Source organism: Aplidium turbinatum, chromosome 5 (genome assembly GCF_918807975.1).
Source record: "Aplidium turbinatum chromosome 5, kaAplTurb1.1, whole genome shotgun sequence".
Taxonomy (NCBI): domain Eukaryota; kingdom Metazoa; phylum Chordata; class Ascidiacea; order Aplousobranchia; family Polyclinidae; genus Aplidium; species Aplidium turbinatum.
Genome location: NC_137476.1, coordinates 26285343 through 26312650, shown reverse-complemented (window position 1 = coordinate 26312650; position 27308 = coordinate 26285343). Strand labels below are relative to the sequence as shown.

The window sequence follows — 27308 nt, the reverse complement described above, 5'->3', positions numbered from 1 at the left end:
CATAGATTAATTGAGCAGTAAAAAGAAGCTGATTTAAAAAATAATTTATAATGCCGACAAGCTTTGATACAACAAAACGACATACTTGCATCTCTCCACTTTGTCACATGATAGTGCAACGCATTCGTGCAAACAAACTGCAGTACATACAAGCAAAGTATGCAATAGCCGTTTGCAAAACATGATACTACACTTGTTTCAATGATTAATTCAATGTGCCTGTAAATCAGTGAAACGAATTCAAGTTACAGCCTAGATTCTAGAAGCTTGTTAATTATTTAACAACAAAAATAACTTCACAGTGCAACTTGGAGTTGTCTTGTGCATACCTATGTTCTGGACATGACATTACTCATCACAACATTGGGCTATTCCTACTCAATGTTCGTTAAAACTGCAACCGGTGGGAAAGGTTTCGTTGAACTTGCTGTTGTTTAATACGATGTCTTCATTTTTAGTGTGCATAAAAGTTTTTGTGGAGGTGTTCTGGTGTTTCGTTAGTTAAATGTAACGCTTTTGTTTAGAGGGTGCAAACGTCTGGTTTGATTGCTCTCGTGGCGTTCCAATCAAACCAGCGCCTTTGTACTCTTTACCTCAATTTCATTCTTGCGTTGTTTTCTCTGTATAAATTGCGTGGCGTTAACATCACTTTAGGTGAGTCTACTACTGTAGTGCAGGCAAATAGCCTACAATATTTCACTTCCACTTACACAGTATTTTGCCTGTTTTGCCTTATTCTGTCTTTTCTGGTAAGAATACAACATTTCTGGATCAAAAAGTCCTGTAGCAATAGAGGAATGGCGAACGAGATGGTGCCGATACACCCAAGCTGTAGCCATGATCCCACACACAGGCGGCTTACACACTATGGTCGTTGTTCAATAAATCTAGAGCAGGAGTGGAGTACGGCAGCTCCCTGAACGACCGAGCAGCCCTCTCTAGGAATGCTCTGCTCGCCTCCGTAGTCTGAGGACAGGAGTAGAAAAGATGCCCTAAAATAACCTGCTGCAATATACCATGGCCAGCCTGCTGCAACTGGTAGGCTAGGGATCCTTAGGCCTACACGAGGTCAAAATTAGTTCATCTTCGGAAACGAAGGGCGAACATCATCACCATCATCATCAAATAGCCTACTAACTTACCTAAATTTATAGTTTACAAAAATTGTGCATGGGCTATTTAAATTGAATTCACTATCAAAAGTGGATCAGTGACCCTGATACGACGCTCGCAAGGGCATTGGTTCAACACGGCTGAAGAGCACGTAGCTGTGTCTTCGGCAGAGCACTTAATAGTAAGTCTGAAGATGGATACGAAGATTGGTTTTCTTGTCTTCAGGTCTACAAACTTTGATCCATCGCATGTAAGTTGACTATGACAAAAAAGTGATGAATGGTGAACTAAGATTCGGCCGGTTTGCACAAGTTTGCGTAAATCGCTTTCTAAAATTACAAAAGCTTGTGGAACCAGTTCCTGGTAAACTTTTTCGAGTGGGTCTAATATCATCACAGTAGCGTATGCAGGGTTGTCAGATGAGGCTAATTTTAGTCAAAGCAAATCGGTTTTTAACTATATTGAATCACCACTGGGTGAATGCATAGGCCTAGATAAATTGACAGGTTTATTTTTGTGACGCCACGAGGCCATCCACAAAAGCATCGTAAAAAATGTGACCCAAGAAAATAAAAAGAGTTAGCTTGAAAGAGTAGGCTATCCATTCTACGGTGTAGCTTTCAGCATGCTCTTGAAAGTTGACTGCCGACTATACTGTGCCATACTTTTATGTTTGTAGAACTCAACACTTCAAAACTAACACGACACTCTCATAAAAGGAATGAAAGCTTCATCAACACTATCAGCACATCATTATCTTATCTATCAGCTCATCTATTCCACCACTGACCAGGACGAGAATTAATAACTTAAACTGGATCTTGAACTTCAATCGTCGTGGACTACTGCGTGAGAGCAGTCTGACTTTAGGAAGAGCTCAACACTATGCTCTCCTGGGCCACATGAAACGGGGTTTTGCCTGAGGTTGGGTTTATTTTATGTCGTGTTTTCTTTTTTCATTCTGTTAGAATGACTGCTCAGTGCTCATCCACATCAATATTAGAACTGGCAAATTCAATTCACAACGCTTTTCATTAGGCTGCTATTTAATACTACTACATATGTGCTTCAGTGTGTTTTTGCTTTATTTTTTGCTATTTGATGTTTGAGTTTTGTGGCCGTGCTAACTGTAGACATATACTGCACTACCTGAATTAATATTCAGGCACGTTTTAAACCTTTTAAGGTTTGGCCACTTTTTCCTGTTCATTGACGAGCTGGTATAGGTACCGACTATTGTAGCTAGTGGTATCTTTTTCGTTCCGGACGCGTTAATGACAAAAATATAATGATGTGATATAAACTGTTATAGGGGAAATCCAATTTTTTATTTGATGGTACAGGTCAATGGTAAATAGACCTACGTACCTTAAATTCTGTACTGGCTGTTAGGCTTTAATTGATATTAAGCTAGGTGTAAGTCGTGCTAACCCTTTTTACCACAAATATCTTTTTTCTACAAACTGCTGCTTAAAAACGTCACAGAGACATGACAGCACAACGTATGTGATCCATCGAAGTATTAGGCAATATGTCCATATCAAAAGAGCTCAATTTAGTAATAATTAATCAATTTCCAATTGCTTGTGATCAAACAAAACCTCAGGAGTTTTATGCAATCGATTTTGCAGCTGGGGGGATTGCATTACCCTTGCAGACATATGACTTTTGAAAATCATTTCATTGATTGAACTCTAAATATATTGAAAAATTCAAGCTTCATAGATGATATAAACCCTTTGAATGTAACTGCTTGTAAGCTATGGCTATAGGCTATTGTCGATGGTCTTGATATTTAGTCTCACTAGGTCCCCGAGGTTAGTTAGAAAATTTTAAATTGTCGCATCATAGCAGTGGTTTCAACTGTTTTATAGCAAGTTAATAGAATCGTATACGGTACCAACTTCATAGAAACTCGTAGTCGTTTTAGAGTATTTCCGCATTGGTCCACCACTGTAATTACCGATAGTGTAATCCATGGACCGTGCAAGATTTACCATTAGACCATTACGTCTCAAGATTTAGGGGCCTCATAATTTAAGAAGCACCACGTATATTTAAAACGTTTTAACATAGCCTACTCTACGGTATATACTGTATGTGTAAATAGTTTCACCTGGTAGCCTACGTGACTTTTTGGGTAACTATACTGTAGTTGTAATAAAGTAGGTATTCATTTTTGGGTGTTCCGAATAAGGTAGTAACGCAAATTAAATTTCTGAGGTGTTTATTTTTTATGGAAAGGAAATTTGACACAGCTTACGGGTAACATTTTTTACTTGTTGTTTTGAAATTGTCTTGGCTATTCTTCTTCTTCTTCTTTCGTTTGAAACTAGATCAAATCGAATTTCAAGGCAGGTGGTGGAGAGCCAGGTGAGTGTAGCTTCGTCCAGCGTTGCTATACCATGCGTTCCATTTGGTGCCTTGTAGATGGGGCATTCGAGAACGACATGGTCAGCAGTTTGTTCCTCCGCGCCGCATTCGCAGGCCGATGAGGGAGCCAAACCCCACTTGTGCATGTTGGAATGGAAGCGACCGACTCCGGTTCGGATTCTGTTGAGCTTGACCCAAGTCGGCCGAGGCAGGTCCATACCAGGGGGGCGCGCCACCGGGTGGGGTGTAAAACCATGTAGTTTGGTGTCGGTGGCGCACCACGCTGCATTCCAAGTGTCTTCCATGAAGTGTGCTGCGCTGATGACATGATCGCTGAATGGATGTAGTAATTCAACAGCAGCTGGCACAAAGGAATGTCTTGACTTTAGTTGCCGGGGAGATTCCTGAGGTGAGATGTTGAGTTTTGCATGAAGCAAGTGGTTAGGATCCCCCGCCCGGCGAGCCAGGTGTATGATGGCTCCCTTTCGGCGGAGCTCAGCAGGTTGGATGCCTGCAAGGATTGGTAAATACTCTGTTGGAGTTGGACGCAGGCATCCAGTCACAGTTCGCAATGCGTCGTTGATTGGGCTGTCGATGAGGCGGGTGTGGGCACTGCGGCACCAGGCAGGGGCGCAGTATTCAGCAGTGGAGTGAACCAAAGCCAGGGTTGCAGTGCGCAAGGTGTCAGCACCTGCTGTTAATAGTTAATAGTCATTGAGAAAATTATCTGCTAATTTTAACAAGCTGATATTTTTGCACATCCTAGTTCTCTAACTTATTAGTTGTGAACGAATTCACACAAGGCAAAACCATTGGTCCACAAAAGAGCACGCTTTGTCTCATAGGCCACAGACATTTATCAAATTATATTGAAGCAAAGATTTAGATGGCCTTCCTAAATGCAGAATCAATCATTTGGATATTTCTTAGCTTAGTAGTAGGCTAACCAGCTGCTCATGAAAGATAGGTTTTATTCAAGACTAAAAAACGATTTAAGAACCACTTCTTCTTTGTTTAAAAGTTTTTTTGCCACTCCAAAGGTCAGGAGGTTCTGCCTTTTACCACCCTTGGCTTGGCGGTGACTAGGTCTAGATGTTTGGGCAGATGTCAAGCAGCAATTGGATGGATTTGTCATCTAGGTCGCGCAGACCACGCAAACGATTTGGCGCATGATAAATAGCGCAATTGCAGATGGTGTTGTCTGCGGTATATATTCTCCTTGTTACACTCACAGCAATTGAAGAGTTACAAACTTTGGTTATCTTCAAACGATTAATTCCAACACTTGCGTGCTTATTTCTCTATCACTAATAATTCACTATACATGGTATCAATGGTTGTTTGAATTATTGGTTTCTATGGCTGTTAGAGTGGAGGTTGGGGGGTCTCAAAAGGAGAATAGCCTAGGGCCTTTCTTTCTCTAAACCTGGCCTTGTCTATGGACAGTCTAATATCAAATGATCTACAGTTTGTTTGCTATTTTTGCAAATTAAACAAGTCGCTATAGGTTATTTTGATTTTCCTATCGATAAAGTGAAGCAGTTCGAGCTGTTTGAGTTGAATAAGACGAGACTTGATTGCAGCTAATCCATTCTTTCTTGTTGGATGCTACCATTTCGACCAACATACTAATTTAAATGTACTTTCAGTGCCATTGCAGACATTTTCAGAGGAAAGGAATGAAGCTGCTCTAAAATAACACAACCGCAACAGTGTTTGATGGTGTATTACAGTAATGTCTTGTTCAACACAGATTGCATGACTGTACGATGTATGACGATGACGAAATAATGAACATTAGAGAATTGTTTCTATAACACATGTAGTGTTTCATCAATAGCCTACACAGGATATTTCAGTTTTTTTTAACAAAGCTAAACGCTGCAACAAATGAGACAAGGAATTAAAAGTAAACTTGATTTTCAGCGATTTATATGTTTATTATACAAAATCAATAACAAAGAAAATGAAGTAATTTTATAGGAAGCAGTCAAAGCAAAAAGGAATTTCATTTTTTTTTTGGCAATGGGCTTGTTTGGTCGAGACAACCAAAAGAAAATTAAAAAATAACTTCAATGAGACTATAGTCAACTTTAAAATAAAATCTACAGTCCTTGACTTTTTATTTAAGTTAATTCTATTCAGGATGCACACCCCCCCTATGATGCTTCCTCCTTCCCATAATGCCATTACTGACTATACTGTAAATTTATTTACCTCATCATACGCCATTGTAATGGATAATATAACCTAGCTTATTGTACACAGTAGGCTTATACCGTACACTATAGGCTACAGTGTGCGCAAGTAGCCTACAATATAGCCCACTATGTAAAACATGTTCTACTTTATATGATGTTCTAACAAGACAAAACAAAAAGTGTTAAACACTTTTTAAAAATATAGTATTTAAAAATACTATTGAATCACTTTATGAGGTTTTTCAATAAAGGACTTCAGAAGCTGTTTGGTCCTACTATACCATTATGCTGTGTCCATCAAGAAAAAATTAATAAATTCGCTGAAGATGAAAATAAGTTTCACACTACAAGTTTCTCCACAAGTAAGCTTTTGCACAACAAAATTCTATGCATCAGTGAATTGCTTGTGATCCTGTGATGAACGGCTAGAAGGCAAATTACAGCTAAACCCCAGAAGATACTTGACGATTGCAAAAACAAATGCGATCAACGCTATCAGTATCAAGTCATGCAGAAGAAGGGAAACTAAATTAGCCCCAACTAAATTCCAATTCATCCCTTCAACAGGTTTCGCAGATGTTGTTGTTGTTGCTGTTTCCGTAGTTGTTGCTGTCGTTGTTGGGGGCTGTGTTGTGTCTTCTATACAGAATTGTTGTTTGTTTCACGCTTATTAGTTGTTAATAATTAAAATTACCACTGAGTGTACATAGCAGAACCTACGGCTCGACTGTTGGAGCTTATATTTGTATTACCTTCCATGACTTTCTCCAATGTTAAAAAAAAAACACAGTCGTTTTAGTTGTCCGAGGCAACCATCAGGAATAGTTTTTGCTTCCTAAATTTTGTTTTGAGTAAGACCTATGATTTATTATTATTATGGTATCGTATTGTCGTCATTGTCTGTATTACTATAGTTATATATGTTATTAGGTTATATAAATATAAAAATTACATACGTTATATTACTGTCGTCGTATTACGACGACGACCGTATTGTAATATTTGGCCTTGCCAAAAGCTACAGTATTCTACCGATCTTTCGCAACAACGCATGTTCGGTACTATAACTATTGTAGTATTATCTTTGTCCAAATCTTATCATCAACTGTTTTGAAATTTTTACTTGTGACAATTAACTTTCTCTTTTACTTTCTCAAAAGAAAGCTCATTAGGGTATTGTTATGAGCAAAACACAAAAAAATGTGGTTCGTTTTTTTCTATATCACAGACTCACAGTCACACTGTTTGGTTCAAAACTCGGACATTAAGCTTAGGCATTGGATAGTTAGTTTCATTTTGCTTAAAATATAGATTTTTACAAATAAGAGCTGTTAAAGATAGTATCTGTTAAACTTAAAATTGTGTCTTTAGCTTTAGCCGAAAAATAAAAGTTGGTATTTGGTTGATGAGTAGGTCTATAAGTGTTTGTACGTACTTATTATTCCATAGTCGTCGCAACGGCCAGGGCAAGCACAAGGACTGGTGAAGACAAATTCCTAAAAATGTGAGATTTAGGCTGCTGGTGCAACTAAACTCAAATGAAATTATTCAAATTCTTTAGCATATTATTTGATTAAAGTTTGGCTAATGAATGAATGCTTATTGAATTGATTTAACATAACCTTGAACCTTGGAACGGCAATCGAAAGGGCGCCGGTTCGACACCGCTCAAGAGCATGCGGCTGTGTCTGTGGCAAGACACTTAAAGGCATGCGTGAAGGTGGACACGAAGATTGGCTTCCTTGCCTTGCTGTCCACTTAATCTAAATCTTCAACCACTGGGTGTAAGCCTGGATACGACAAACAAAAACAATTTAACATAACCAATAATATGTTTAAAAACTGGTTGTATGCCCTATTGCCCTATTGCTATACTTACGTATTGCAAAGTAATCAACTCTCCAATAAATTCAAGATGATGTTCCTGAGCGCCGGGTTCACATATCAAAAGAACAGAAGAGTTTCTAGAAATTGAGGAAGACATGCTGAGGTTTTTTATCGTGATGTTAAACTTTCTTTCATTTAAAACTACGCTCACTGCAAAGGTGTGTTTTCAAATTATTCATTTATAGAATTGTATTTTCTGTCTTTGAGACCAAGAGCTCAAGTAAAGTTTGTGTTTGTATTTTTGGAACGGGTACAATAGAATGTTTAAATTCCAAAAAAAACTCTGATTTTCATGTAGCCTAACAGCACAACCGAACAAAAAAGCAAAAATGTTCCAAATAAAATTGCGATTTAATGATGTATGAAATGAAATATAAACAAAACTATGTTTTGTATTCCTTGTTTCTTTCTCCTTTCAAATGTCGCTTTTGAGTGAAGAGTTTCGTTTTATTGGTCTCAACTGAAATCTAGTTCAAAAACCCCCTACAAACTTGAAGTGGTGATACAGCAATAAATGCAATAGGCTAGAACTAACTCAATGGTTTGGTTTCGTTTTTGAATCTTTATCCTCGGACTGACAAAGCCGTAGTAGGTTATTCCTGGTAGTTTCGCATACTTGTAGAGGTTCTTGACGTAGGGCCGGTTACCGAGATTGGCAAAATGAAGCTTTCCGATTGTTGAAGTGTTGTTGCCAGGGAATTATTCCATTCACTAGGTGCCGTTGAATGGAGAGCAGTTCTGAAAATGTGTTGCTCAAGGGCACACCCCAAGAGTCGAACCAGCGCCGCGTGATCTTGAGCAGGGCGCGTAACCACTGAGCTAACGGGGCGGACAATCTAACCTGACAAAAAATCCTGCACTATCAGCATATTGCAGGGAAAGTCCGGAAGACGAGGAATAAGAAAAATCCTCTGTTGCTTGAATTCCCAAAACATATCCCTCGTCGATATTTACAGTACTCAGTTGTATAATCTGTAAAGTTCAATACAATGAAATCAGACCACTTTAAAATAACCCTAATTTTTTGCTATCATAGTTTTTACAAACGGTAAGTTTAAGAAAATAACATTTTTATGCAATAAATGGTAAACATTTCATTTGGTGGCGTAGGCTACAGACAGTTAATGGAATAAATCACATGTATTGCCACTTCAATAACAAGTGGAAACTTCACACTGTCAACCTCAATGACTGACCTGCGTCAGCAGTTCAATGTCTCTACAAGCAGGCAAATCAAAATTGTCAAGATAAAGAATGTAAAAAGACTCAGTTTCACGATAACGATTTCACTACTAGCTGCACGTCTAAGCCTATAAACAATTCTTTTGGGGGCACAAAAACTTCAATAGGCCTTAAACCAAATTTTGTCAAAAAAAAATGGACAATGTATTTGAGATCCAAAAAAGCAAATAGTGTGCTGAGGTAGCCTACTTAGAGACTTACCTCCCAGAAAATTTTGACAAATTTGATTTATTTGTCTTTTTGTGTGTGTTTTCAGGCACAATGATATTTTTTTAAGACGTACACATTTGGTCAAATTCATCAAATTAATGTTGAATTTCCGTAGAAGTTTAAGTTGTAAGGTAAGTGATTTAGATTTAAAATGATTTTTTTGACCACAGAAGGATTTTTATAGTTTATTGGTTGACCAAGATTTGTATATAGTGTTGTTTTGTCTGGTTTTTCAGTAAATTTCAAAAATCCGTTTGAAATGCCTCATCTTCCCCTATTGTATTGCAATACAAGTAATATTTCATGTCATACTTCTATTGCCACTGGAATAAGCTACCGTAACTTATCAGTTGGATTTAGCCTACTACCTAGAATCCTAGATAGACATTGATAAAAGTTGTAGTTTTAACATAGAAATGTCGACGGTTTTAAATCTATAGCCTACTTACCGATAAATCTGAAAACCCGAGGGACGAAAAACCAATGCAAGGATTGAATTCATATTTCCAGCCCGTAAATCCGTCTAGGACAGTGAATGCTGCCACACCGTTACTTGATGCCAAGCTTTTTAAATTCACTTCCCCGCTGTTGTCAGACATGGCGCACCTGCGCAATAGATTCGTTACAAGTTGTTTGCTGTAGGCTACATAACATGGTCGCGTCACTTTACATTCATGGTTGCGTCACTTGAGACTAAAAGTAGTCTCGGAAGGCGTTTTTTTTTTTGCTCTAGAACCGGTTCTAAAGCAAAACAAACTCGTTCCATAAGCCCGCTAAACAGCCTACGTAAACAATCCGAGTAAGCACAGCAGGCTGTTTTGCGAATCTAGAGTAGGCTACGCCTAAATGTCATAATACATTTCAAATGCCGATCATTGCACTGGCGAGCAAAATTGAATTTCTTAGATAAAAACCAAATTGCATGCCAATAGAATAATTTGCCGAGCTTGTGATGTGAGTTTCGTTTCAAATTGGAAGCAAAGTAAAATTACATTTCTTCTGAAATGAAATTAAGACAAAGAATTTTGCGTTAAGGCAAAAAAAAAATTCTTTGAAAGCACAAACTATAGGCTACTTGCGTTTACAGTTTCACTACATAATTATCATTCGCTCTCTCCGCTTGCAGCAGATTGCCCATCAAGATGGGCTACTTGACAGGGTTCCATGTGATTTTAGGAGCCGTACTGCTTCCATGCTGGCTCAAGGCAGATTACACTGGCGTAGTCAAAGCAAATTGATTAATACACAGGGCTTCAAGAAGATAATTGGGGCCCGGTGACAATATGATCCTCGGAATTCAAATCAAGAAACCATATCCAAAGAATTTGCGGTGTTTTTTTTCAAATTTCCGGACCCCTTGGAAAGGCTGTGGACCCCTATAATCATTCTGGCCCCGGATCCAAAATTATTTCCTAACCCCCCCCCTGTCAACACTACTGTGGATACAAGCATATCTCTATTACGTTCAGTTCAGTTGTTCCACTACATACGACTTTCTAAAATGAGGTTTTTGTATTTACTACACAAAAGTAGCGGTGGGATGGCGGAGCGGATGAGGCGCTCGCTTTGCAATCATGCAATCCAAGTTCGACTCCAGGCTTAAGCTGGTTGTTGAAAAATACCGCTCACCTTTACCCAGGGTGTGATAAATTGGGTGGGCGTAGCTGCTAAAGAAAGGAAGGCCAAGGAAAAGGAAAAGAAACTGGCCACCCTACTCTTGTTGGTGGCGAAGTCTTAGTATAATAAGAATCTTATCTTCTCATCGCCCAATGCTTGGATCAAGTATGGGATTCACCTTTACACTCAACAAAACAGCAGAACCGACCCAGACAGCCACTTTATCTGGCCCAGATCTGATAAGGATCTGGTCAGATCCGTACCCGATCAGGTACAGGACGGTCTGGACCAGATAAAGTGACTGTCTGGGGAACTTCTTTCAAACGAATTTATTTTCGTTATATTGAAACAAGATGGCTTGAAACATATTTAATGTTACCCACAGGTCCTTGAAGTTTTACAAGCTACGCAAAGTTTGAGTCTCTGTGAAGTATGTGCATTGGTGGCGCCGTGCTAAGCTGCATGTCCGCATGCTCAACTACAAATGTCAGTCTTTTGCGTAGTCAAAGCAAATTGATTAATACACAGGGCTTCAAGAAGATAATTGGGGCCCGGTGCCAATATGATCCTCGGAATCCAAATCAAGAAACCATATCCAAAGAATTCGAGGTGTTTTTTTCAAGTTTCCGGCCCCTTGAAAATGTTGTGAAACCCTATAATCATTCCCGGCCCGGATCTAAAAGTATCTCCTGAACCCCCCTGTCAAAGTACCTCCTGAACCCCCCTGTCAAAGCTACTGCGGATATATCAAGCATATCTCTATTACGTTCAGTTCAGTTTTTTTTTTTTTTTCTGACCACCAAGGTTTGACAAAATCTGATCGAGCCAGTTTTTATGACAAACGTAATTGTACGAGATCAAACGTTGCCAGGGAAATGCTTAGAGTAGAATGAAAATGAAGCCTGGCAAATATTTGCTGACAAGTTTTATAACAAAACCACGTACTTGCATCTCTCCACCTTGTTGCATGATAATCCAATGCATTTGTGTAAACAAACTGCCGCGCATAAAGACACAATAAACAATAGCCGTTTGCAAAACATGATGCCTACACTAGCTAATGTACAGTAATTATTCAATCATTAATTAATGACGTATGTGAACAAATAAATACGTTGTAACCTAGCTAGCATTTCGAGAAATATGGTATTTGCTACAGCATACGCAGAAAAAAATGATAACTTTGTTAAAAAAAATCGATGAAAAAAATCGATGATTATCCTGCGCTGTAGTCTTCCAACTTATACAGTAGACCTATAAACTGTCATTAGCTATAGTTTAATGCAGTGGTTTCCAAACTTTTTCAGCTTGTGGCACACTAAAATAATTATAAAACGCTCGCGGCACACTTACATAAATTTTCAAGCTATTTTCTGGAAATTAGAATGAAAACCGACTTCCTGACGTTTTTTCATCTCAAACACTTTATTTCAATAAAATTGTTGGAAAAAAATTAATTTCTATGCGCACAATAGGCTATTATCTTGTAAAATATTTTGGCTTTGATTTTCATAGCTCTCGTTATTAGCGATTAATTGGCACGGGGCTAAGATAGCCCTTGACGTACTTTCCGTGTACGAAAACAGGTCGTACTAAGATAGGGTTAAGTCGCTTATGCATGTCTGCATGCCTTATTTTAAATATTTATAGCCTACAGTTCTTTTCCAAAATTCCAAAAAGATTCGCGGCACACTCGAAAATATGTGGTGGCACACTAGTGTGCCGCGGCACACAGTTTGGGAATCACTGGTTTAATGTCTTCTACGTTTTAAGTCTTGATACCTTAATTTCTTGTCTCTGCTTTTGTTTTAAGTTTTTATGGCATTGTAAAATTCCTTATCAGTGCAAATTGTTTGAACATTTCACCATATTAAAAACTTATCTTCATATTAAATGCTTTTCTGAAGATGATTCAGCTGCAGTGTCTGCTCTATAGCTAAGTTATGTCCGAAAAAGCACGCAAAACATTTTGAAGAGGGACGCTAAGCTTTAAAGCTTATCAAAATGATAATTTTTTTTCGAAAACGAAATGAATTGAATTCAAAACAAATAATTTTTGCATCCAAACAAAGCTATTTTGGTGCGACATTTTTGTTTTTGCATATTCTTAACCCTGAGTAGTAGTTAGTAGGCTACAGCAATTCTTTCAAGACTCCAAAACAACAAACTTTGAAGAATTTACATCCTTAACTTTACACCCCTTCACTTTTTTTCCATCCAACAGTGCAGACGCCTCGTTCCAAAAGAAAGCGAATAAGCTACAATCAATGATTAACTACAAAATGCTGTAAAAATATTATAAACCAAATAGCCTACTTTCAATTGTGTAAAAGTAGCCTACAACAAATCCTGTATTTGCAATTGCATGGCATATTTACATTGCAAAAAGAATGAAATTATATTTTCGGCCTATTTTATTTTAAACTTTTAAAACTAAGCAATTGATCGAGTTTCACTTTTAACAGCATGATTTGCTTACTTCATAATGTAGTTTTTACAACTGATTAGTTTTTACAACTAATCAGTTTTAAAACTAATCTGACCATGCAAATCAATTTTCTTGAATTAAAAGTAGGCTATCTGAATAAGTTTCAATGATTTAATTTTGCTTTTCAAATAATTTTGAGTTGACTGCACTTTGTTAGGCTATTCGTGATTGTTATAGTCGTCATTTTATTTACGTTGAATATATGTAACTCGTGACCAGCGTCACTACATAATCACAGTTCAGCGTTTTCTGGTACAGACGTTGGAATTGATTACTACCGCACTGCGCGTGTAATCAATTGAGCGTTCTGTACCACGTTCCTTAGTTGATTGTTTTGCGTTTCTTTCTTACTATATATTGCGTTGCTTTTATACACTGAATCAGTAAGTAACAAGAGGTAAATGGTTTTCTCACTTGGTTGGCTATCGCTACAATTATTATTGTTTATTTTATATTAAACGTCTGGAAATACAACAGTGATAATAGGTTTTATGTGGTGCCTTGTGCCTGTGTCCAGCGAAGACATGCATTGTTCTCAGAAACCGTACAGAGAGGATAATGTCACCGACTGGACGTTTGAGAGCATAATTTAGGTCCAATACCAATGACATCCTCACATACATAATAAGACATCTCTAAAAGACGTCTTTTAAAAAAGCCTTGGTAGGTTATTCCTGGTAGTTTCGCATACTTGTAGAGGCTCTTGACACCGGGCCGGTTACCAAGCTTGGCAGAGTGAAGCTTTCCCATTGTTGAAGTGTTGTTGCCGGGGAATTATTCCATCCATTTGATGCCGCTAAATGGAGAGCAGTCCTGAAATAACAGTAAAATCATCTATAAAAGGTAGGTTATAGTTTTCTCTTCAAAAGCAGAAGTTCTTTCTAAAAACTGGATTAGACCCAAACGCGCTTTAGCAAAATAAAGCAGTGTTTGTGTGAGTTGTTCGATTTCTTGGGAAGATACCTGGCTTCTGAAATCGACCAGGGCCAACCCAAACCCTTGTAAACGAGACATTTAAGAACGACATGTTAAGCAGTTTGTTCCTCCGCTCCGCATTTGCAGGCCGACGAGGGAGCCAAACCCCACTTGCGCATTTTTGAATGGAAGCGGCCGACTCTTGTTCGAATTCTATTGAGCTTGACCCAAGTAGGCCGGAGCAGGTCAATACCAGAAGGGGAGACGCCACTGGGTGAGGTATAAAAACAATGGAGTTTGATAGCACACTATGCAGCATTTCAATTATTTTCCATAGAACGTGCTGCGTTGGTGGTACGCCTATGATCAATAAATGATTGTATTTGATAATGTAAATCATCAAGAATACGGTAGCTGGTACAAAGAGGTGTCTTGACTTTATAAGTTGAAAAATTTGGTGGGACGTGGAGTTTTGCGTGGAGAAAGTGGTAAAGATCTTCCGCTCAACGAGCCAAGTGTAGGCTAGATTGGCTCCTTTTTGGCGAATCAACATTATATTTTTGACTTTATTTATTGATTTAGGGCAAGGACAGGTTAGTTGATACAACAGGTTAGTTGATACACTTCCCAAAACAAAAACAAATAAACAATATTTTTGGGAAATACTGCCATCGGCTGGTCAAGTGTTATGATTTAATTATATCAGATAAAGATTTGGCAGCGTAGAGTTGCTTAATTTGGAAAAGATTAAAGAAAGTTAGAAATTTAGAGTTTTTTGTAATTTTTATCAGAATTTCATTACAATGAATTAGAGAAAGTTGAATTAAGGTAGAATATTTACTTATAGGTGAGATTTAGTATCTTGAGGCAAGGTAACAATGTGCAAGTGAAAAAGTTTTCCAACTCTTGTGTTGGCACAATGACATCCATGTTTTTCAAAATTTTAAGAAAAGGTTAGTTGATACATGGGTTAGTTGAGACACTATATCAACTAACCTGCATGACCAAAATTATCAAGGTTTTATGGCAATTTTTATGCAATATTTACATCCATCCCCTCTAACCTTAAGATAGGCCTAGATTGTATTGGGCAAAGTCAATGATGTGATAGTTAAGGGCAGTGTTCCCTCAAGATTTTGACAAGTCTGCTAGTGCCCCAAAATTTAATTGCTATGGGAAAAATAGCAAACTTAAAAGTATTGGCATGTGCCCAAAAAGGTTGCATTATGTTTTACAGATAATAATTCAATATCTTGTATAAATTAATTCAATAAATGGTCTGTGTATCAGACATAACTGGTATGCCACAGTTTTATGAAATGCCATACCCCAATGCTTTAGGAAGGTCTTCCAGAAGGAGCAACTGTTTGAAGTAGTGGGATTTGGGCTACTAATCTGACAATATAATTGTTTACAAAAAGGGCATTCGTTTGTGTGATGTGTTTTATTGTGGACGATAATACTCACTGCCAGGTTTTTTTTTTAAGGTTTGGTTTGGGTGACCGCTAAGTAGTTTTAAGAGACCGCAAGTGTTTCATTTAAATACCAAAAAATAGCCATATTTGCTTAAGACATAGCGAGAAACAACCGTTACTTCTCTACTGTAGTTGCAAGTCCAAATTTTGGGAAACCGCTGGAGAAATTTGGGGGACCGTTTCGGTCCCCCAAAACACCTTAAAAAAAATACTGCTCACTGCTTTGCTCATGAACATTTATTTCCTGATTTTTCTGCTTGAATACAGCCATGCATCAACTAACCTGCTGGACTGCAATGTGTGTATCAACTAACCTTTAGAGTGTATCAACTAACTTTTTTGAAAGGTTAGTTGATACATTATAGAATGTTGTATTCCAAGGTGCATAAACTGATTGCTATTTAAATGCAAATACGACTTGAGGCATTTGAAATGTGGATTTATAGAAGAATGCTTAAAATTTCATGGAAGGATAAAATCACAAACAAAGATGTACTATCCAGAATACAAACCAACATGGAAATTCTACAAACAATCAAGAAACAATCAAGAAAATCAAATCAAGAAACAATCTACAATCAAGAAAATTGAAATATTTTGGCCGCATGATTTGCAATAATTCTACTCAAAGACAACTACTAGAAGGAAAAATGAACGGCAAACGAAATAGAGGCAGACCACCAAGAATTTGGACTAATGATATTGAAGACTGGTCAGGACTTAATTACAAAACTGCAGTAAAAGAATCTCACAACAGAGAAACTTGGCGTATCATTGCCTCCAACCCTCGACGAGAGGAAGGAACTTAATGATGATGATTTAAATGCAAGGAGCCAAACTTGGAGAAAAAGTAACCCTATAAATGAGCTTTCATATGCACTTAAAGTTGCGTCGCTACACCTAGCGTTTCGTGAAAAAACGCATTTTATGTAAAATTTGTATCAACTAACCTGCCTTTGCCCTACTTTTATTATATTTGTCTGAAAATAATTTAATAGAAAACATCTAAAATTCATCAATTAGGCTACAAGCAAATAAATCTACTTGACCTGCAATGACTTTAGTTGTAATTTAGTAGATGTAGGCTAAGTTAGTAGCCTAAATGTTTTATTTGACGTTATTTTTAGGAAAATATAATATGATTGTCTATGCAGGTATTTGGACCATTAATGGTCTGGTCAGAGGTTTCAAGTACCGTAGGCTGAAAAACTTAGCCTATTATTTCATTATTTCAAAACATTGATCAAAACGTTAATTTACGAAGCTACAGCGCATCGTAAGTGATATGTTAGGCTATAGAAATCTACTTGTCAGTTTCATATGCAATAGGCTATGAGGCTACTATATATCCTATAGCATGTTCAGTCGAAAACTTGGGTAATCTCTGCTTGCTTCTTGGAATTTTGTGTTTACACTGCCGGTATCTTAAATATGATTTTTTGGTGCTTAGGCCTATGTTGAAGCGCGGGAACGCTTTAACGATTATTTTTTTAACATTTTATTTTTTCTCTTGTCGGCTATTTTAAAATGGCAAAATTGTTATTTCCGTAGGGTGGCAATTGACTAGTAGGCCTAGACCAGCGGTTCTTAAACTGGGGGGCGCGAAAGGTTCACAAGGGGGGCGCGAGCGATGTCAAACTATGTGACAAAACGCATGTGACTAAACGTCGCGTAATGAAATTTTGGGGTCGTGATGAAATAGTTTAATTTAGTCTATAGTGCCGGTAGGTTGTAGTCTTGCCATGATGTCAATTGAAGAGGAAATGCTGTTTTGCAGACCTCTCGAAACGACTACTAAAGCAGAAGACATATTCCAAGTTGTCACCACATTTTTTGACAACAATTGTCTGAAATGGGATAAACTTGTGGGTGTCTGCACTGACGGTGCTTCAGCAATGATTGGACCTAGAAGTGGATTTATTGCCAGGATAAAGCAAAAAAGTCCCAATGCCATTGGATCTCACTGCGTGATTCACCGTGAGGCTCTGGCCTCCAGGACTCTACCAGAGTACCAGCTGCAATGAAAGATAAGCTTACAGTAATCATACGAGCCGTCAACTTCGTCAAAACCAGTGCCGTCAATACGAGACTGTTTACCAAGCTGTGCAAGGATATGGATTCGAACCATGATGAGACTCTTCTCTTCCATACATCTGTTCGTTGGTTATCGATAGGTAATTTGTTAGCCCGCGTGTATGAAATGAGAGATGAACTACAAGAATTCGAACGCTATTTTCCAGACTTGGGTGACACCGACCTTCCAGAATGGAAGATGACAAGAAATTCCTTTCGTGTTAACGAGGACATTCTTCCCGACGGTTTGCAAGAGGAATTTTTGGAAATAAAGTGTAACTCCACTGCAAAAGACGATTATGAAGCAATGCCACTAACTGATTTTTGGGTTAAATATTTGCACATATACAAGGGAGTGGGTAGCGTGGCGATACGCACACTTCTTCCGTTTTCGTCCACTTATCTGTGCGAAAGTAGCTTTTCTACACTTTTGAACATAAAAACAAAACATCGAAACAGACGCGGATCTAGGAGTTTTTTTTTGGGGGGGGCCAGAAAATTTGAAAATGAATTAAAAAGTAAGAAAAAGATAAAACAGATATGAACAATCAGTGGCGTAGCCAGGAATTTGGGGGTTTTTGACGGCCGGCAGGCGAATCCCGACAGCGTGTTTGCCAAAGGCGACACCCAGCGGCGGGGGGTCTGGGGGGCCTCCCCCAGAAGATTTTGAAAAATTACTTTGAATTTGGTGCATTTTGAGAGCATTTTTAACAAAAATATGGGTATAAATATTTCTGTAAAATGGTGCTGTCCGGTGGCATAGCAAAAGGATAAGATTATGTTTTCTTCGGCATTTTTTCGGTAGCCTAATAAAGCTAAGTCTCTATGTTTTCTTGTTGCTAATTCCTAGCTGAGATGTTTGAATGTTTGGTATTGGCAAAACTCGCTCTTTTAATGCAGTTTCGCTTAAAATTAGGCAAACTTTGTTTTAGAGACATAGAGACTGAAAGCATCATTCTCAATATCGTAACGTCACACGCGTGCCAAAGGGGGGGCTGTAACTCCCAACCCCCACCCCCCTGGCTACACCACTGTGAACAATGATACTACCACATATACGATATGCTATAAAATAGACATTAAAACAGCCATGTTCTTCAATAAATTTTGCTGGAATAAAAATTGCTAAACATGCAAAGTAAACTGGAAATCTAGTTTAAAACCCTGTATGCAGTGTCCGTGACCAATTGGATATTTGTATGTTTGCAGACATATAGCCTACGGTAATTGATTGAAATTATGATGAAGACTAAAAACTATGAAACAATTCAGGTTTCAGATTGTTTCAACTGACGTCATTTGGCTCAGCGTTGGTTTCAGCTGAGCTAGCTCCAACAAATGTTGCTATTAAAATGTATAATCGATGGATAATTTCAACCTTAATAATAACAAAAAATAATATCTCCCCCCCCCCCCCCCCCGGGATAAGTTAAGTCCGCTGTGGGACTAATATCAGCTGTTTAGAAGCATATCAAACCATTCAACAATTTCTCACAAAATTTCGGGGGGGGGGGCCGGGCCCCTTGGGCCCCCCCATAGATCCGCGCCTGCATCGAAACAAACTTATTGATTGTGAAGCCGATCTGAGGTGTGCATTATCAGCTACAAAGCCTCGAATTAAACTTTTGGTTTCCGAAAAAACAATTACATCCCTCACATTGATGAAGGCTAAATATAAATTCCTGTAGTCATTACACTTTAATGTTTGCTAATTTTATAGTTTGGTGGGGCACAAGTTTGGATGGCACGTCAAAGGGGGGCGCGGCTCAAAAAGTTTAAGAACCCCTGGCCTAGACCGTATGGTCGTCTCGTTGTCTGCCTGTCGGTATGGGAACTTGTGTAACTTTTGCATTGTGTAGCCTATAAGTTATATTACTTTCATCTTTCAAACATGTAGGCCAACTATATGTTCCTGTTAGGCAGAGATGTAGGCTACGTATACGCCGTAGACTTTTTGTTTACGCTAACGCTTGCAGCCACATTTTTTAGGATAGTTGTCGCTTGAGGCTATGCCGTAAAGTTTTCGCGGTTTTTTAGCGCATAGCGTCAACGCATACTTTATAATGTCTTTTTTTCGCTACAACACGCCAATACCTTCCAGCACTGCAGTTGAAAGAATGTTTTCAATGGGCAAAAACATATTGAAACCAAAACGCAGCAAAAGGTCAGATGAACACTTTCAGATGCTTGTGTTTCTTCGTGGAAATTCAAAATAAAACTTGTTTGTTTTTAGTGGTTTATAGCCTACCGTGTGAATGTTTGGCACCAAGCAAACAAAATGAGTTTACGCTAGTGTATGCGCTGACGCTGACAACTTTTTTTACAGGTTACGTTGACGCCTACGGCGTATAGTTTTTCGAACGTTTGCGTTTACGCTGACGGCGTCAATATTTTTTGCATGTGCGTAGCCTACATCACTGCTGTTAGGTACTGACAAATAAACGATTGATTGATTATTATGGTTTCGTTGGCTTGGAATCTTTATCCTCAGACTGACAAAACCTTTGATAGGTTATTCCAGGGATTCCTAAACAATTAGGAATCCCTGAGTCATTCTTGGTAATTTAGCATAGCCTATACTTGTAAAGACTTTTGACGCAAGGCCTCGGTTACTAAAATTGACAGAGTGAAGTTTTCCGATTGTTGTTGAAATGTTGTTGCCGGAGAATTGTTCCATCCACTAGGTGCAGGTGAATGAAGAGCAGTCCTTGAAATGCATTGCTGATACGTACGCACACCCCTAGGGCCTAATCAGATCATTTATGGTAGGCACTTTAACATGCAGATATCCAATCCAGCACGAACCAATCAGAAGCTATGCTGTTCATGACGTCATCAAGGTTGCGTTGAGAAAGAACAAAGGAAAAACGCAAATTCTAGCTAAATTAAGTCATCGCTTTGCCATCGGTTGGCTTGGCGCAGAGGGTTAGGGCGGTGGTAGGCTAGTCATTTCATTGACGTGGGTTTGATTCTCACCACTGCTATAGCTCTTTTTTCTTCTGTAATTACCGAACAAAGTTCAAAGTAATAATCAAGTCTCTGGCTGAATGCTGGAATGGTCACAATTGGACAGACAACGTAACATCTGGTTGGTTCGTGGTGGATTGGATATCTGTATGTTAAAGTGCCTACCATCATTTATTTGCATTAGAGAAGAATTCAAATATTCGAACCACAAAAAAAATACAGAAATAAAATGCATAAGCAACTGTTGTATAACATCAGCAGCAGCGAGAAAGTATTAGAAATGAAATTACGAGCTCATTTTGTTCAAACAACCAACCAGTAAAATATAACTTTATCAAACGATGACTGTTGATATCTTTGTGCCATGGCAGCAATTAGGGCTCAGAAACAGCGTTCATAATCTTATTGTAATGAAGACCGTAGTTTAATTTACAATAGCAGACACACCTCAGTGACCTCATCAGGAAAGCAACAATAGAGTTTGACGACGATTTGCATCTTTCAACAAAAGATAAAAAAATATTTCCGTACCACAGTGTTCCGTACCTATGCATAACTAAGGCTATAACTGCTAACTAAATTGACATAACGCTAGCTAAAACTAAGGCCATCAATTATGTGGCATCGACAGTTCGACACCATATTTTGATATATATTTTTGTTAGCATTGCTGAAAGCATGTTAGGGCAATAGAAATGGTCGAAATCACTGCTGTTACGTGAATTTTATCTGGAAACTCTGTTTTAACTCACAAAAAAACCATTAAAAGAAGAAATTGAAAATGCAGTTCGAGTTTCGACTTCTTCGAATCTTCGAGGTTTGATTAATGTTAATTAAAAAACTGTGTGAAAAGTTGGTGAATGGTAAGGGACGGATGACATTTTATCATACCTAGCCAGCGAGAATCGCAGAATATAGCCATATATAATCTTCTTTATTATAGTACCAGATGGTGCTTATCAAACAGAGGGTTCTTAATCAAAAGTATGACTTGCAATGATTTGTCAGTTAATGCTCTGGCTCTTCATTTTGCATCCATGGTAGAAAGTACTTAGTGAGTTAACCAGACTTTTTACATTAATTCAATGTCTGTCTATAATTGCAAAAAAAATGTTCTCATCTGTAGTAATACAGATATATCGCAATGGTACAGGTCTCTTTATCTCGAGCATGAAGCTTGCCTTTTTCAATATATACGTAAGTGTTTGAGTTGTCAGCTTTTAGCAATAAACAAAAACTTAACTAAAGTATCAATTATTATGTATTTTTTGATTTTGTTCGCTTAAGTCAGTGATTCCCAACCTTTTTAGGCTTGCAACACCCTTCAGAAGATAAAAATATTTTGTGGCATCCCATGGCAGACAAACGATCTTTTACCTTTAATGCAAAAGGTTATTGGAATAAATCTTAACAGTTTCACACCAAGCACTTTAAAAAATGGTATCCGTAGCTTCTCTGCTTGACTTTCAGCTTTAATGCAGTGTTGAGAAAAGTTTGCTTGTTGTGCCCATGGTAAAAGCAATCAATAATAACATTTTTAGAAATCAATGTGATAATAGTACGGTAACACTTCAATTTTACTTGGAACTTGAGCACCACTTTGAAACAACATTTTGATAAAAAATAAAATAAAGTTTTCTTTTCAAAGTCAGTGTGAAACTTAATATGTTGCTCCTCTTTTAGTAGACAAAATGAGCAAAAACCTTTCTATGCAGAGCATTCATCTATTGAAGTAAGGTCGACAATCAGCACTGCTTGTACAGACATTGACATCACATGCCACAACACACAATGATATAAGGGTGCCACACGAAGAATTTGTGACTAGATTTCGGAACACTGTTCTCTAGTTATGTGCTATGACGAATGGTGTTGAAGTCAGTGAGTCGTTTAATGCGACTCTTTGGTTTGACTTGAGGCTTCTGTGTGTTGAGTTCCTGTGTTGTTAGTCGTTAATGCTCTGAAATGTTGTTGAATCAAATGATTAATAGATTCGGTGATGTAGTTCTTTCCTTACGGCATGATTGTTGATCTTTGGGTTTGTCTACTTATGAAAATGGCCTCTTTGAAGCATAATTGTACTGCATCATTTTCTCTGGCAAAGATTGCAAAGTCAAAGTCGGCGAGGCACTGTTGTTGATGATCAAAGACCGAGCTTTTGTCTGAGCTAAGGTGTTCTTTCAAGCGGGAGTGGAGTGGCTGGATCGTGCTGCCTATATAGCTTTTCCTGCATTTCATGCATATGATCTTGTATACACAGTTCTTGGTGGTACACATGTCGTCGTTCTGTAGTGGGCAGTCTTGTAGTCGGCAAGATTTGGATTTTTGTCGTTCTTTAAGGGCCGTCTCTATTGATCTTTATGGTGAAATCCACTAGTCAGATGGCGCTGTCTGCTGTTGGTAGTTCTATTTCAAAGTAAATAGCAGGGTGCGCTGGATTAAGGGCGTTTCGGATGGCTTAAAAAATTGTGCTTCAAAGAGGATATTTTCATAAATGGACAAAACCCAAAGATCAATAAACGTGCCAAAAGGGAAGAACTATGTCACCTAATCTATTAATCAACTGATTCAACAACATTTCACAGCATTAAACACAGCATTTCACAGCTTCCTCAAGTCTGGAAACTTGCCAATGTAACTCCAGTGTTCAAAAAAGGTGACCAACATTTGGCACTTAACTATAGGCCTATCAGCTTAACATCGATTCCTTGTAAGATGCTTGAAACCATTTTGAGAGAAAGAATGACTGAACACTTGGCAAAAAATTCCTTAATATCAGAGAATCAACATGGTTTCATGCGGAGGAGGTCTTGCTTGACACAGCACCTGGAGTCTGTTGCCAATTGGGTGAAAGCTATGGATGAAGGTGGCTGCACTGATGTGATTTTTATGGATATTATGAAGGCTTTTGATACGGTTCCCCACAAAAGATTGATGTTAAAACTGAAAGCTTTCAAACTCCATGACAATGTTCTGAAATGGCTCGACTCTTCTCTACAAAATCGTAGACACAGAGTAACAATTCACAATGAGTTTTCTGACTGGTCTAATGTGACAAGTGGAGTCCCTCAGGGCAGCGTCTTGGGCCCATTGCTGTTCATAATCTATATTAATGATTTGCCTCTTGGTTTGAAAAGTTCGGTTAAACTATTTGCTGATGACACTAAGATGTACTGTATAAGAGAATTCGAGACCATACTGATTTGGAAGCCTTACAAACTGACTTGGATCTTCTGACAAAATGGTCAAAAGTATGGAAACTAAAGTTTCATCCCGACAAGTGCTGCTTCCTCAGAGTTGGAAAAGAACATCAACACATGAAATCACAGTATAATATGGTTACAGAAAGCGGAGAAAAAGTTGTTTTAAAAAGTGTGAGTGAGGAAAAGGACCTTGGAGTGATATTCGATAACAATTTATCCTTCTCATCTCACATTGACAAGATGGTATCTAAGGCAAATCGTATCGTTGGTGTCATAAAAAGAACCTTCACTTTTCTTGATGTAAATATGTTTCTCCTTCTATACAAAACGCTAGTCAGAACAATATTGGAATACAACAACATCATCTGGTGGCCAAATTTCAAACATCAAACTGTAAAAGTAGAAGCAGTTCAACGAAGAGCCACAAAACTTGTGTTTGGATTTCGAAAACTAACCTATCCAGAAAGGCTGAAAAAACTTGGTCTGCCCACTATAGAACACAGAAAACTCCGAGGTGACCTCATCGAAACATTTAAATACATGCATGGCTTGTATGATGTCAATGTCAACAATCTATTCACACTGGACCTGAAAAACATTGCTACAAGAGGACACAGCCTTAAGCTGGAAAAGCCAAGGCCCAAGACCAGAAAATTTAGTAACTTTTTTACTTGCCGTGTGATCAATGGGTGGAACAGTCTCCCTGAACATGTGGTTACTTCGCCAAGTGTAAATTCGTTCAAAGCTTCGTTAGATAAATTTTTCCAAAACCGGGATATTGTGTACACCCCACAATGTTTCTAATTTTTATGTTGTGTTTTGTGTAAGCTTACCACAGTAAGTTTTGTTTCCAAAATTTTTAACGTTACCTTCTATTTATACTGTTGTTGCCAATATCTAATACTGTAGTGTACTATTTATTGTTGTGATTGTGTAGCCTACTGTTATTACTGTACCAACACTAGTGTTCAATTACACTGTTAGCATTAGGCATTCCAGTAGTCACTGCCTAATTGATGCATACCAATATTGCTTTAGTACAATAACAAAAATTTTGGTATTGTTTTTGTGTGTCTTTTTACCTTATATAGCTGTTTACTTTTGTGTGTGTATCACTGTTGATACCTCTGTTAATCTTAATATTGTTATTATCTTTATTAGTTGTTTACTGTACGTGATTGAAAGATGAATAAGCACTCTGCTTTACAACATCTCATATATTATTATTATTATTATTATTATTAACGCCTAACAACACAAACTCAACACACAGAAGCCTCAAGCCAAACAAAAGAGCCACATTTAACAACGACTCACTGACTTCAACACCATTCGTCATAGCACATAACTAGGGAACACTGAACAGTGTTCCGAAAGCTAGTGCAATTTGCTATTACCAGCAGCGAACTCGCAGCATCAAGCTAAAACAGGTCGTTAATATCTTTGTTGTGAAGTAAGCAACGATCATGATTCATGAGCTGCTAAAACCGAAACTCAATCTATTGCATAAATATTGTTTATCCTGCTTTATAGATTTTTTAAAATATTCTTGTAAGAGCTATAACAACATTTGTGTCTGAAAGATAGCATATCTAATTAATTTCTTTTTAAAGATTTTGTAACATGGCTAATTACGCGGATATGTTTTACAAAGACGCATTGGAGCATTGCCAAACATATAACAGTAGATTGATGGCCGAAAGAAGAGGTCGACTACCATACTTAGACTCCCAAACTAAAGTTGCTCAAAATGGTTGTGCTCTTTGGTTTGAGAAAAGACATAGAGGACCTGGTCTCAAAGCAAACCAGGTATATTCATATCCCAGCAAGAGATGGAAGAAGCGGCCAAGATTTAATCCTATTTCTGATTCTACATTTGATTCACTAACTGTCAGTGAAGTGGCACATTTGATAAATGAAAACTCCAATGACTCTGCGAGTATTAACGTCATCACAGCTGCCATGATGGAAGGTGATAATGAAATTGGAGAAACTTCATCTCTTGGAGGAGCAGGTGGACAAATAGATAATGATGACTTTGATTATTTTGATGATGATTATGAAACAAGATCAAGAAAAAGAGGTAAGAGAGGTCAGAAAGGATCGGGCAAACAAGCACGAAAAAGTGATGTTGCCGATGACAAAGATAAATTATTTACTTGCGAATACTGTGGAAAGAAGTACAAGAACAAACAAGGTTTGAATTATCATCTTCAGCATGTCCATCAAGATGAAATTGATGCCGATGATGAGTACATGCCAAGCGGTAGGCTTACTCCATCTTCAATCATGTCTGATGATCACCATTCAACGTCTTCACGAGCTTCGGCACTCAATGCCCAAAAGGCTGTAGCAGCAGCAGTGGCTGAAATCAGTGAGGTTGAACCTGCTGAAACAAGATCAAAACGTAAACAGCCGCATCAGTCCAATTTGTATTGCGATTTTTGTCTTGGTGGCACTGAAGAGAACAAAAAGACTGGCGAACCGGAGGAATTGATTTCTTGTGCAGATTGTGTGCGATCAGGACATCCTTCCTGTCTTCAGTTTACTGATATCATGACAATGAATGTTAAGAAATACAATTGGCAATGTATCGAGTGCAAATCTTGTCATCTATGTGGAACATCTGACAATGACGATCAATTGTTGTTTTGTGATGATTGTGACCGTGGTTATCACATGTATTGCTTGGATCCCCCCATGGAACAACCACCAGAGGGGAGTTGGATTTGCAACTTGTGTGAAAGCGATCGCAAAGAAAGAGAAAAGCAAGCTGAAAACAATAATGACGATGATACTCAAACTATAAACCTGTAATTGTCTATGTTTTTGTATTAATTATTGCATTGCCACTTTACTTTGTACATACCGGTATGTCTTGTATCTGGAATTTTTAATAGCAAGTCAAATACACAGAAACGTCACTAACTTGTATGGTATGTTGCCTTATTTCTTTGCAGTTCAAATATTGTGGTTCAATTCCACGTTATTCTGGTGTTTTTTATCTAGCGTGATAGCAATGATTTAACATATTTGATGTAGGATTTTACTAATTTTAACTTGCACACAACTTCCTTTCATTCTCATAATCATTTGCAGGTTATTGGAATAGTTAATTTACAATTAAAGCGCAATCATCAGTATATTATTCAATCAGTTATTCTCAGATGTCAAGTTTCTGCATAGCTTTCTTGTAGAATGTTAAAATTTTTATTTTATATTCTTAGCAACATCAAAACAACGAATGTTTTACGATTTTTGAGTCAAAGACTGTATTGTTATTTAGATTATCTAAGCCACTTCAAATTTTCCCCCAAATCGAAAAAAATTTTCCTTGTACGCAAAAGTTGTTGCAACTTCCTTTAAACTGCCCATCTATAAGATTGGCAAGATAAGAAGTTGTACTGTATGTAAATTGTGAATCTATCACTTGCTATCAAGAATGCAAATGAGTTTGTATGTATCTAACGTTTTGAACCTGTACATACAGTTGGAATTTTTTCACCAATTCTGTGCTCTTTTTGCTGCATTTCAAATTTCTAGA

General features: G+C 37.9%; 4 protein-coding genes across 4 annotated transcripts; 3 read left to right on the top strand and 1 right to left on the bottom strand.

Moving 5' to 3' along the window:
* Nucleotides 1–5194: 5194 nt before the first annotated feature.
* Nucleotides 5195–11696, bottom strand: LOC145770752 (uncharacterized). Its single transcript, XM_082582458.1, has 6 exons — nt 11589–11696; nt 9476–9632; nt 8416–8546; nt 7567–7651; nt 7123–7183; nt 5195–6326 (listed from the first exon to the last, which is right to left on the bottom strand). Exons 1-6 carry the CDS (start codon nt 11684–11686, stop codon nt 6073–6075), a joined length of 786 nt encoding a protein of 261 aa, XP_082438584.1. The 5' UTR covers nt 11687–11696; the 3' UTR covers nt 5195–6072.
* Nucleotides 11697–23303: 11607 nt separating this feature from the next.
* On the top strand, nt 23304–23798 carry LOC145771074 (uncharacterized). Its single transcript, XM_082582818.1, has one exon. The coding sequence runs from the start codon at nt 23304–23306 to the stop codon at nt 23796–23798; it is 495 nt and encodes a 164-aa protein (XP_082438944.1).
* Nucleotides 23799–23896: 98 nt separating this feature from the next.
* LOC145771073 (uncharacterized) lies at nt 23897–24568 on the top strand. The gene has a single exon (XM_082582817.1). The coding sequence runs from the start codon at nt 23897–23899 to the stop codon at nt 24566–24568; it is 672 nt and encodes a 223-aa protein (XP_082438943.1).
* Nucleotides 24569–25259: 691 nt separating this feature from the next.
* Nucleotides 25260–27308, top strand: LOC145770370 (zinc finger protein DPF3-like). Its single transcript, XM_082581996.1, has one exon. The coding sequence runs from the start codon at nt 25388–25390 to the stop codon at nt 26579–26581; it is 1194 nt and encodes a 397-aa protein (XP_082438122.1). The 5' UTR covers nt 25260–25387; the 3' UTR covers nt 26582–27308.